This window comes from Mesoplodon densirostris, chromosome 16 (assembly GCF_025265405.1).
Source record: "Mesoplodon densirostris isolate mMesDen1 chromosome 16, mMesDen1 primary haplotype, whole genome shotgun sequence".
Lineage (NCBI taxonomy): Eukaryota > Metazoa > Chordata > Mammalia > Artiodactyla > Ziphiidae > Mesoplodon > Mesoplodon densirostris.
Window position 1 is genome coordinate 10,105,996 of NC_082676.1, and position 12,046 is coordinate 10,118,041.

At 46.3% G+C, this 12,046-nt stretch overlaps 1 protein-coding gene across 5 annotated transcripts in view; it reads left to right on the top strand.

Moving 5' to 3' along the window:
* The window catches only part of ZFP64 (ZFP64 zinc finger protein), a 75,939-nt gene that overhangs the window by 5,971 nt on the left and 57,922 nt on the right, over positions 1-12,046 (top strand). For all 5 annotated transcript variants that reach the window (XM_060078336.1, XM_060078333.1, XM_060078334.1 and 2 more), the window contains exon 3: positions 11,150-11,311. In XM_060078336.1, the coding sequence (XP_059934319.1) occupies positions 11,150-11,311 (162 nt within the window). The remainder of the gene's footprint in view (positions 1-11,149; positions 11,312-12,046) is intronic.

Sequence of the window (12,046 nt, forward strand, 5' to 3'; positions counted from 1 at the left end):
TGACACCAACTCAACCTCAAAACTTTAAGGTTCATGACAGACTGCCCACAGAGGATCAGGCTTCATCTCAGGACATTCCCCTCCCCTCTGAATTGCAATAGCCTTGCTGATGTCCTTTCTGTTTTCCAAATGTGCCACATTTCCTCAAGCCTGGGAGCCTTTGTATGTGTTGTTCCCTCTGCCTGGAACTGACTCAGTTCTTATGCGTGTGTCAGAGCTGGGCTTAAAGGCATTTCCTCAAAGAGCCCCTCTTTGACAACACACGTGCATGCACACGGTTCTCCCAGACCAGGTCAAGTCCCAGTACTTAAATGATTATTTGCAGAACAAACTTCAAGGTCTGTCCCATTGCTGAACCTTAAGCACCATGAAGTCAGGAGCTGCACCCCTCATGTTCACCATGGATCCCCGGCACCATAGTCTAGGCACTTATTCTTTGTGGAGTGAATGCACAGTTGCCCAAATCTCACATCCATCAGTGAAGCTGACCCCACACCAAATAACTGCCCCTTCTCTTTTTTTTTTTTTTTTTTTTGTGGTACGCGGGCCTCTCAACTGTTGTGGCCTCTCCCGTTGCGGAGCACAGGCTCCAGACGCACAGGCTTAGCGGCCATGGCTCACGGGCCCAGCCGCTCCGCGGTACGTGGGATCTTCCCGAACCGGGGCACGAACTCGTGTCCCCTGCATCGGCAGGCGGACTCTCAACCACTGCGCCACCAGGGAAGCCCAACTGCCCCTTCTTTTGTCCTAGTTCTCTGCTCAGGGATGTTCACCCTCCTCTTAGCATTTCCACTACCCTGCCGCCATTCACTCTGGCCATGCCTCAGTTTTGCCAACTGCCCTCTACACTCAGGCCAGGCCTGGAGCCCTCTTTGTGCCCAGCTCATGGTGGTACCTACTGCACAGAGTTGACAGGAGCTCCAAGCTCCAGAGGCGGACTGCTGGACATTTATCCCAGTCTGCCATCCTGGCCTGTGGACAAGTCGCTTACTCTGCTTAATATTCCTCATCTCTAGAAAGGGGTTATAATGGTACTTAATACTATTAGGTAGTAGAATTAGTTTCCTAATACGTAATGTCATTGGGTTATTGTGAGGACTCTGCAATAATCCACATAAAGGACCTGGGACAGTCATCTCAATAAACAACCGCTTTTATTAATGCAGAGATTAACGCATGGGATGAGATTTGCAGGATGCCGGGTCTCTGCCTGATCCAGCTGCTCTCCCTGATTGCGCCTGCATTTCTGCCACAAAACAAGCAGAATCTTGCTTTTTTTCCCTTTCTTTAACACTATTTAGTTTGGTTTTCTGGGCCCAACTTCCCCCAGGTTTGGGCTTCAATGTTGCGCTAGCCGCAGTTTCCAGACCTACCTGTGAACCAGGATCCCCGGGGAGCTTGTTAAAGATACTGGTGCCTGGGCTGCACCTCTGAACCCGAATCGCCGAGGCTTAGGCATCTGCATTTTTAACAAGCTCCTGGGGGATTCTGGGCCTGGACCCAGTTGGAGAGTCGCTCACTGCCCAAAGCCACAGTCTGACCCCTCACCCTGGCAGATTCCTCCAGATACCCACACCCAGTTACTGTCCAGGGCAGTTTGTCCCTCTTCAGTCCTTGATTAAAGCAAACCCTTCCTCACTCAGCTCATATGTCTTGTCTCAGCCCAATAGTAGTTGGATGTAAAGTAAAATTTATTCTCTGTCTGCTAGCTTTGAAAGTTGCCTACTGTTTGGCAGTTAATTTAAGAACTTTTCTATAAAAGCAGTAAAATTAGATATTGATGCTGGCAAAAAAAAAAAAAAATTAACATCCTACATGCATTTTCTAAGTTTACGGCTTAAAATCATGGGGCTTTGGAGTCAGGTCCCCAAGTTTGGTCTTGGCTGCACAGGGCCTTAGGAGCTGTGTGACCGATGCAAGTTATAATAGCTCTTGGTGTCTCATTTTTAAAGTGGGGACAAGAATAAATAGAAAGGCCACAGAATTTGGTAGTGAAGAGTCTAAGGTCCTGAGCCAGACTGCTTGGGTTCAAATCCCAGCTACATCACTTGCTAACCAGGTAACCTTGGGCAGGTGACAGGGTTTCAGTGTCTTCGTTTCCCCAGCTGTAAAATGGAAGTAATGATGGTTCTCACCTCAGAGGGTCCTAGCCAGGCTGCCATGGGCACCTACATGGAAGACACTTAGAGCTGTCAGGGTTAGCTCTCATTACTTACCGAATCAGGGGCTGTGAAAATTAAATGAAACAGCACACGGAAAATTTTGCACAGGGCCTGGCTCATGGCAAGCCCCCAGCCAATATGAGTTGAATTATCACTGGACCTAGAATGATCTTTCCCACCTCTTCTGCTTAATTCCCACTTTTTTAGGTCCCAGGTTAAAAGTCACCTCCACCTAGAAGCTAGCTATGATTTCTCCCTCCCCCCCCACCCCCTCACCCCTAAGGTTAGGTTCTTCACTGCTTCCTCACCTAGCACGTATCACAGTTGCAATTAATTTGTTATTTCGTAACAAGCAGTCTTTAGCCAGAAAAGTGAATTCAGGTGCTCCTGGGGATCAGGCAGTGGCAGCTAATGCAACAGCAGATCCACTGTGATGGAGAGTGGGCTGGCCTTTGGACAATAAGCGGAGGAGGAGGAAAGCAGCCCCTGAGAGCCAGGAAGCAGCATCAGCTGGGCCTTGGTGTTGCTGGGAGCTGGGCTGACTCTGCTGGTGGGCCGTGCTGTTCTCCTGTTGAACGCAAACAGGTTCACAGAATGTCTGCATGAGACAGGGCCACTCTGATTGTGGTGGGACAGGATGAAAACAAAACCCCTCTGTCATCATACCTGAGCCACAGAATACCAGACATCCCCTCCTCCCCCACTGATCTGAGTGACACTGCTGCTTTACCTATCACAGCTTTAGCCTTCTCTGCTTCTCGGTAATGGTTGCTAAGATATCAAATCATAGACTTGTCCCCACTTCCTGACAGCCTCCAATGCAGGCTTCCTTGAACTGTCCCCCCAAAATCATCTAACATGAGCCCCAAACCTCTAATACTCTTTAAGTCCTTTCTAGCACCCTCTTACTGAGACCCTCCACGGCTCCCGTGGTATGAGGTTTCCTTCATTATAATGACTAATCAACCTATCCAACTACAGGTGTGTCCTTGGTGGTCTTTGGCCAGAGGTCATTGACCTAGGGAAGACCCAGCCCACCTTGTTGATTTTGAAAGCCTTAAAAAAAAATTCTGAAGGCTCAGTTTGGCCTGTGGGCCCCCAACTAGTAGTTTAATATCTAGTTTACTAGACTGTAAATCTCCCTGGAGCAGGAACTAATCAGTCTTGTTTTCCTGCCACCCAGCACCAGGCCTGGCCCATCCTAGGCACTCAATCAAACAGTTACCAAGCGAATGCAGGAAAGGGCAGCTATAAGGATTAACTTCATTCATGTGCAGGAAGTTCATGGCGGGCGCCTGCCCCATCATCAGGGCCCAGTGAGGGCAGCTCTGGGACTGTCGTGTGCCAGATGCTGGAGCCGAGATAATGGAGATGCTTCCCTCGGAGAATTCCAAGCTCATCAGGGAGGGGAGGAGAATTTAGTTGTAAGACATACAAACCCAGCCATCTGTGACAAGTACAGCCTTGTGCAGGGAGTTCATGGAGTAGATTGGTCCCAACGGGGAAAGCCAAGGGAAGAAATGATGAGTGAGATCAAATGTATAATAGGCCTTGAAAATCTCACCTGCCTTGGGGAAGAAGATGGGGGGCGGGGGGGGCGGGGATTTCCTCCTGGTGATCTGGAGGTGGAGAAGCTGATCTTGCTTCTGAAGGCGAGATCTGATAACAGTGGCAGGAGATGACACAGGGAGTATGGGGTAGCAGCCGTGCTTTGATCTGGCCTTTATTGTGAAGAAGCTGGGGAGCCATTGAAGGTTGCCGAGCGTGTGAGTGATTTAGTAAGGCAAACGATGTAATGATTTGCCGGGAGAATCTGGCAATAATAATAGCTAATTCTCATGTACTGCTCATTATGTGCCATGTACTTTTTAAAAAATTTATTTATTTTTATATTTAGCCACGTTGGGTCTTCATTGCTGCGCACGGGCTTTCTCTAGTTGCAACAAACGGGGGCTACTCTTTGTTGCGGTGCACGGGCTTCTCATCGTGGTGGGTTCTCTTGTTGCCGAGCACGGTCTCTAGGCTCACGGGCTTCAGTAGTTGTGGCTCGCAGGCTCTAGAGCGCAGGCTCAGTAGTTGTGGCTCACAGGCTTCGTTGCTCTGCAGCATGTGGGAACTTCCCGGACCAGGGCTTCAACCTCTGTCCCCTGCATTGGCAGGCGGATCCTTAACCACTGCGCCACCAGGGAAGCCCCGGCCATGTACTTTTTAAGTACTCTATATGAAGTAGTTTTTCACGACTTAAATTGTTATGAATTTAAATTTAACATTTCCTTTTAAAAATTAAATTTTCACAACATAAATTAGGTACTAAGAATTATTATCCCCATTTTACCCATAATGAACTGAAGCACAGAGGAATTAAATAACTTGACCAAGGTGACAGAGCCAGAAAGGGGCAGAACGGGGCCTGAAAGCCAGGCTACCTGGCCGAGGAGTCTGCACTTGACTGCACCCCATCACCCCTTAGTAGAGTCCTCATTGCAGTGTTTCTCAAAAGAACCACATGGAGCTTTGGTGAAAAATGCAGACACCCAGCCCCCTCCCTTAAGCGTACCATCTGGGTGGGTCTGAGCAGGGTCCTGGGAATCTGGACCAGCCAGTGAGGGCTTGGGTCAGTTCAGGTGCTTTCAGTTGCTCTTAACAGCACTAAACTACAAGAGGGCTGGATTGTAAAACATTCCTTATATCAGGACAAGAACGGCAGGGCAGACCCGGGGTCTTTGCATCTTCTTGCTGTCCTCGGCAGTAGTCCTCCTCATGGCCACAAGGTGGCTGCTGCTGCTGCTGGTTTCAGCCTCAAGTCTTCACTCAGCCCTGCCCATGGATGGGGAAAGGGGCGGCTTCCCTTTACCAGAGAGGAAATGCTTCTCCAGAAATTCTAGATCCCGTTGGCCAAGATGCCCCATTCCACTGTCTTGGAAGAAGCTAGGCCAGCAAGGGACAAGGAGGAGGGGCTTGGCAGTGGAATCCAATCCCAAGGCCCCTCTGGACAGCCACACTCCTGCCACTACCTTGTTAGAATAGTCTAGAGCAGGAGTTCTCAAAGCTGTTATGCAGAAGAATTACATGGAAAACTTGTTAAAAATCAGCTATAAATATACCCAGACTATACCTAGATCTCGGCATCAGAATCTTTGGTACATGATCAATTTTGAGAAGCACTGGACCAGGAGGAGAAAGACAAGAAAGGATGGAAATCTTTCAGTGGCAGTGTCAGGCACATGGGTGCTGCTTTTTTCAGAATGAAAGTCCACGTCAAGCCACATATCTTCGCCCCAATTCCTAATTCCAGGGCAAGGGGGTCTGATTGGTCCAGCTTTTGTGCAGGTGTCTGCTTCCAGACCATTCAGCTGCGGCAGAGAGAGGGCGTGAGGGTCACCCTTGGGACGGGGGACAGATAGGCTGATGTGCTGGGGCAGGTGTGGACCACATTCGGGAAAACCCTTTGGAAGAACATGAGACTTTTCCTTACAGAGAGAGGTGGATTTTTCTCCCAGCAGGTGAATTCTGAGTTTGCATTTGAATCAAGACCCTTAAGTGTGAGTCCTAAGCATGGCCTATATTGGAAGAAACAGGAACAAACAAACGATAGATTTGACGATATGACAATGAAGCAATTTCCTTAATCTGTAAAGATCGGGTCTTCCCCGGTGATGCAGTGGATAAGAATCCGCCTGCCAATGCAGGGGACACGGGTTTGATCCCTGGTCCAGGAAGATCCCACGTGCCGCGGAGCGACTAAGCCGGGTGCCACAACTACTGAGCCTGCGCTCTAGAGCCCGAGAGCCACAACTACTGAGCCTGCACACCACAACTACTGAGCCTGCCCTCCAGAGCCCACGTGCTGCAATTACTGAGCCCACGAGCTACAACTACTGAAGCCTGCATACCTAGAGCCTGTGCTCCGCAACAAGAGAAGCCACCACAATGAGAAGCCCGCACACCACAACAAAGAGTAGCCCCCGCTCACCGCAACTAGAGGAAGCCCGCGCGCAGCAGTGAAGACCCAACGCAGCCATAAATAAATAAGTAAATAAATAAATAAATCTTTAAAGATCATTTACAAGTCAATGAGAAAAACGTAAAAATTCAATAGAAAAAGAGCTAACAGCAAGAATAAGCAGTTCATAAAGAAGGTATATGGGGCTTCCCTGGTGGTGCAGTGGTTGGGAGTCCGCCTGCCGATGCAGGGGACGTGGGTTCGTGCCCCGGTCCGGGAGGATCCCACATGCCACGGAGCGGCTGGGCCCGTGAGCCATGGCCGCTGGGCCTGCGCGTCCGGAGCCTGTGCTCCGCAATGGGAGAGGCCACAACAGTGAAAGGCCCGCGTACCGCAAAAAAAAAAAAAAAAAGAAGGTATATGAATGAATAAAATATGGTGGAAAAGAGATTCATCTTCACCAATTATTAATGAAACGCAAATTAAACTAAAATGATCTCATTTTGTCCTGTCAAATAGTCTGTGTGATAGCCAAGGTGAAGGGGAGAATGTACATTGATTTAGATTTTCTGGAAGGATCTCATAATTATGAATCACCAAGCAATAAAATGACCATTCCATTTTGACCCGGTTCTTCAGCTTACAGGAAGGTATCCAGAGAAACTAGAGATAAGTTAAAATTTTTGGATAGGTATTATTTATGAAGGTAAACACCTAGAAACCAACTCATTGTCCAAAAAGGGGGAATGGTCAATTTAACTGTGACAACCAACATGATGGCATATTATGTAGCCATAAGAAATTGTGTTTTGGGTGAATGAAAACGTGGCAGAATGCTTTCACATAGCAAAATTGTTTAATAAAATTGCTTAATTGTTTAATAAAAAAGAAAAGAATACAAAACAATTTAAGCCACGACCCCCAGTTTTACACTTTTAAAATCTATATACAAAGGCTACGTTAGCCATTTGGTCCAACATTAATTCAACCAATGTTCTCTGAGCCCCTGCACTGCCAGCGTCTGTGTGAGGTTCTGGGAAACAGTGATGGAGAGAAACAGGTGTTGTCCTCACCTGGCTCATCCAACCAAAGGAAGAGAGGATGGTCATTAAATACTTTCCCAAATAACTATTTAATTACAGTAGAGATAAGTAGTTTGGGGAAAAAGTACAGTATTTAATGAGCATATCACAAGGGAGTATACTGCCATATGGGGACAGCACTGGGCAGGTTTTCTTTTCTTCTCTACACTTTTCTGTACTCCCTAGATTTTCTACAATTGGTGTTTACTTTTGTTTTGAAAAAATAATACATTTTTAATTTTAAAAAAGAAAAGGTTTTAAAAAGTGGAGTTTTTAAGTAGAAGAAGAGAAGCGAGAAGCAAAGTGGCTTCAGAGACATGAAACCTTCAGCTATTTGAAGAACAGTTTTGTGGGAGGAGCTACAGTTGGCCCATGTGAGCCCAGCGGGTCTAAGACCCCAGTGGGTCCTAACCACAGAGAGAGATTTTGGTTCCCTGTGACATTCTTACTTTTTAAACAACAACATGAGTGAATAACTGAACAACCAAGGTGCTCCTGCTACAGACCGGGACTGCATATAACAAACCACGCATTTCAGATGCGCACCTGGGCACACAGGCAAGCCAGGGAGATCCCCGGCGGCAAAAACAAAACCAAAGGTAGGCGTGAGGCTGTGAGCTGCTGGGGGTTGTTGGGGGAGGGCTGGGGGGTGCTGATCTCACTAAGCACTGGGCTTGATTATAAGAGCCATTGAGAACATTCTTCCCTGGGGATAGGTCATGCCTCTGCTGGAAGCAGTTCCCCCCTCAGCAGATCTGGGTGCTTGGGGTTGTCCCTGCTGCCTTCACTTCTGCTGGACACTCAAATTCCCCAAGGCCACTGGCACTATTTATGCCAAATCTGAAGACAGACAAGGGACCCCCCCACCAAATGACCCCTGCATTTGGGTACCTGACTCCCTATGCTTCCTGCCACCTCCCCCAAGACACCAAAAGCACAGGCAACAAAGGCAAAAATGGACACGTGCATCTAAGGAAACAACCAGCAGAATGTAAAGGCAACCTACTGGATGGGAGAAAATATTTGCAAACCATATATCTGAGAAGGGGTTACTATCCAGAATAATCTCGTGTTTCCCCTTTGCTGTGACTCACCACGAGAGGGATGCTAAGGCTTACGGTGGAGGGGCAGGTGGACAGTTAGGGGACGAAGCCCCATCAATCTCCCTGGAGGGCGGGAATTCCAGGCTCAGGATCATTCAGGACCCAGCACTTACCTCCCAGGAGGGTTACGGACTTCACAGCTGAGCTGAGCCACAGGGAGGGCCTGGCCACTGTCACAACCCCTCCCCACCCCAGCGTCTTCCAGCCTTTTTTGTTCAAAAAGTGGTAGAGCAGAAAGTTGGGAAGTCATGGTAGCGTGAACAGCCATCCTAGTTTTAGCACTGAAGGTCCTGTATCCCGGGGAACCCTCAGTCCCAGGCAAACGAAGGCAGTTGGTCTCCCTGAGTCTTGATCATTCCTGTTGAGAGTTTGGTGTCCAGTTCTGCTCAAGTGTAGTAACTAACATTTATTAAGACTCAGCTGTGGACATATCCTGTGCTACTGATGCTCTCATGAAACTTTGCGATAACCTTATGAAGTGGGCACAGTGATTATCCCCACTTACAGGCGAGGAAACTGAGGCTCAAAGAAGTCACGTGACTGGCCTGAGGTCCCACACCTAGGAAGTAGCTGAACCTAGACTTTTATCAGTTCAAAGATACATTGTAACATCTGAAATGGGGGTGCACCTTGGAATCAATGAGATCGCTGCCAGCCAAGAGGCAGTCACCAAAAAGTTGTCTTTGCACGCTGGTAAACAACCTTGATTGCACTGTCATTGATCACTTTTTTTGTCACTTTGGCAGAGTTGTGTGCATTTTTTGGTGCTACATTTGTTGTGTTTAATTGCTGTTTGAAATGTCTTCTGCGATATTGCAGGATGATTCAAATAGAAGATGAAAAGTAACCGTGCCCAGAAATATCTGGAAACAGTAGCAGGGGGTCAATTTGATATTAATGAAGCAAATATTTGTTGTTGGAGGAAAAACTGTAGTTTTTGCAAAGCAACAACCAAGAAAGATGGAGTCCCTCAGTTAGACAAAGCTGGGTTAAGGTTTGCTGCTGAGATGCGTGGAAAAGGATCCCTTACACCATTGGTTCTCAGACTTGAGCATGTATCAGAATCACGTGGGCAGCTTGTTAGAACAGATTGCTGGGTCCACCTGAGAGTTTCTCATTCAGTAGGTGGGGGTGGGGCCCGAGAATTGCTTTTGTAGCAAGTTCCTAGGTAAGTCCAGTGCTGCTGGCTGGGGACAATGCTTTGAGAGCCAAGCAGAGCAGAGGAAGCGGAGCAATAGCTAATCCTGCAGAGTAGATGAAACATCTCAACAAGAGGCAGGTGTGGTTGGTTAATGCATCAAAGAGACTTGGTATGAAGATGGAACATCAGTTTGTCAGACTCTTTCGGCCAGCCTTAAACAAAAGCCACTTCCCCTGACATATTTCAATTGAGGAAAATGGAAACCATGATTTTGCTCAAATACCAAATGCTGATAGAACCCAGCTATTCTTTGACATGCATTGGAATGAAGTTGTCATTGCCAGAGGTGCCCAAGGAGTACAGGTCAGGAACCTGAGTTTCCTATCAAGTATCCAAAGAAATCTAAAAGAATTCATTCAATGAATACTATAAAATGTCTAAGGAATATCTATACATATATAAATACCTAAGGAATATGAAAACATTGCATTATAATGTGTTGAATAGGCAACTTTTAAAAATTTATTGTGTACAAAATAATGCTGCATCGTACAGTCTGTAACATCTTAGATTCAAAGAAAGATGATGTTTGTTTTAAGAGAAACTGTAACTAACACCTCAAACCTGTGGAGGGAGTATTACTGCTTCAGGCAAAGCCAAAATAGGGAGTAATGTCAGGCCCATGTTGATTTAAAGAAGAGTACTCTGTAAGTACAATGGCAGAAACATCAAAGGTGGTGCCTCAGTGACTGAAGTTTGGAAACAGAATATGACATTGGCTCTCAAAGCCATCATTAGGGCCTCTCAGCCTGACAAGTTCATCTAATGAACAAGCCCCCATGGTTGTATTTACTCCTATTTGAAGCCAAATCTCCATGTGACAATTATATGTAATAAAGGAAGAAAGAAAATACATATTCCCAAACCATAAATTTAATTAACAAAGTAGTCAAAAAAATTATAATTGAAAAAAAGAAAAAAGAAATTTGAGACTGCCTATTTTTACCTGTTATAATGACAAGTTTAAAGACAAAGATGATAAAGATGTTTGGTCTCCTTTTTATTCTTTTTTCCTCAAAATTTCAGTAAGAATACAAGGTTGGTTTGTTTGTTTTAGGAGTACTTGTGTTAAAAAGTATTTATGTTTAGAGAGTATTTGTAGTTTTGCCCAGAATTCCTTCAATCAGTTCCTTTCCAGTTGTTTGTTAGGATTTTGTGATAAAGCTTATGAAAGTAACTAATGCTTTTGGCTGAAGTTAACAGAAAACCTACCTGGTAAATGGTAGGGACATTTCTTTTTTATTTAGTAAGCCTAGATTTGAATGGTTTTCAGGGCTCTAGCTCAACATCTGGTTTTCTTGCTCTCCCTTTATGGTTACAGAATGGCTGCCACAGATCCAGACATCACATCCTCACTCCAGCATGTCCAAAGACAGAAAGTGGGGCAACTAGGGCAGCAAGAATGAGCTTTCCTCAACTACCTCTCTTTCTGCCCCCACCTTTTCTTCAAGTCAGGGAGAAAATCTTTTCCCAGAGCCCTGCAGCAGATGTTCTCTAGTGTCTCATGGGCTAGAACGGGGTCACATGATCACTCCTAAGCAGCAAGGGAGACTGGGAAAGCAATCTTAACATGTTCATTCTCTACAAAGGAAGGTGGGCAAAGGGAATATCTATTGGGTATTCATATGATGAAAATTAATAATCATCATATCTTTTAGTTTCAGCTCCAGAATTTGTTTTTGAACATGGCTATCAAACATACCTGCCCACGGAAAGCAATGAAAACCAGACAGCCACTGTCATCTCTCTCCCTGCCAAGTCACGAGCCAAAAAGCCCACGGCCCCAACTGCTCAGAAGAGGCTTAACTGTTGCTATCCAGGTAAAGGCAGCATCTTGTCCTACTTTTGTAGAGAATGTGACATTTAACAGGTCCAGGACTCGAACTCGTGAATTCCTGACAACTGGATGTAGATGTGCTCCAAACTGCTTGGCTTAAAAAAATCAACCCACAGCATTTACATCATCACATACGACCTGTCTCTCACTGTCTCTGGTCACCATGCACTGGGCTCTAAGACTTTAATAGCCATGGGCCTTTCTTTGAATGGGACTAGTGAAAATTTCAGATTACTGTGAATTTTTCTTTCTGTGCTGTAACTTAGGAAGACATCCAGAAAAATTATTCCTTCCTTACTTTAAAAAAAAAAAAAAAAATCTTTAGGGGGCTTCCCTCGTGGTGCAGTGGTTGAGAGTCTGCCTGCCGATGCAGGGGACACAGGCTCGTGCCCCGGTCCGGGAGGATCCCATATGCCGCGGAGCAGCCGGGCCCGTGAGCCATGGCCGCTGAGCCTGCATGTCCGGAGCCTGTGCTCCGCAGCGGGAGAGGCTGCAGCGGTGAGGGGCCCGCGTACCGAAAAAAAAAAAAAAAGATTTTACCAATTGTCTCACTAATGTCCTCTGTATCAAAAGAAAAACTGGTCCAGGATCCAGTTCATAATCACACATTGCATTTAGTTTTCATGTGTCTTTAGTTTCCTTTAATCCTAAGCTTTTGTCTTTCATGACCTTGACAGTTTTGCAAAGCACGGGCCAGTTATTTCATATTGAATAAAAT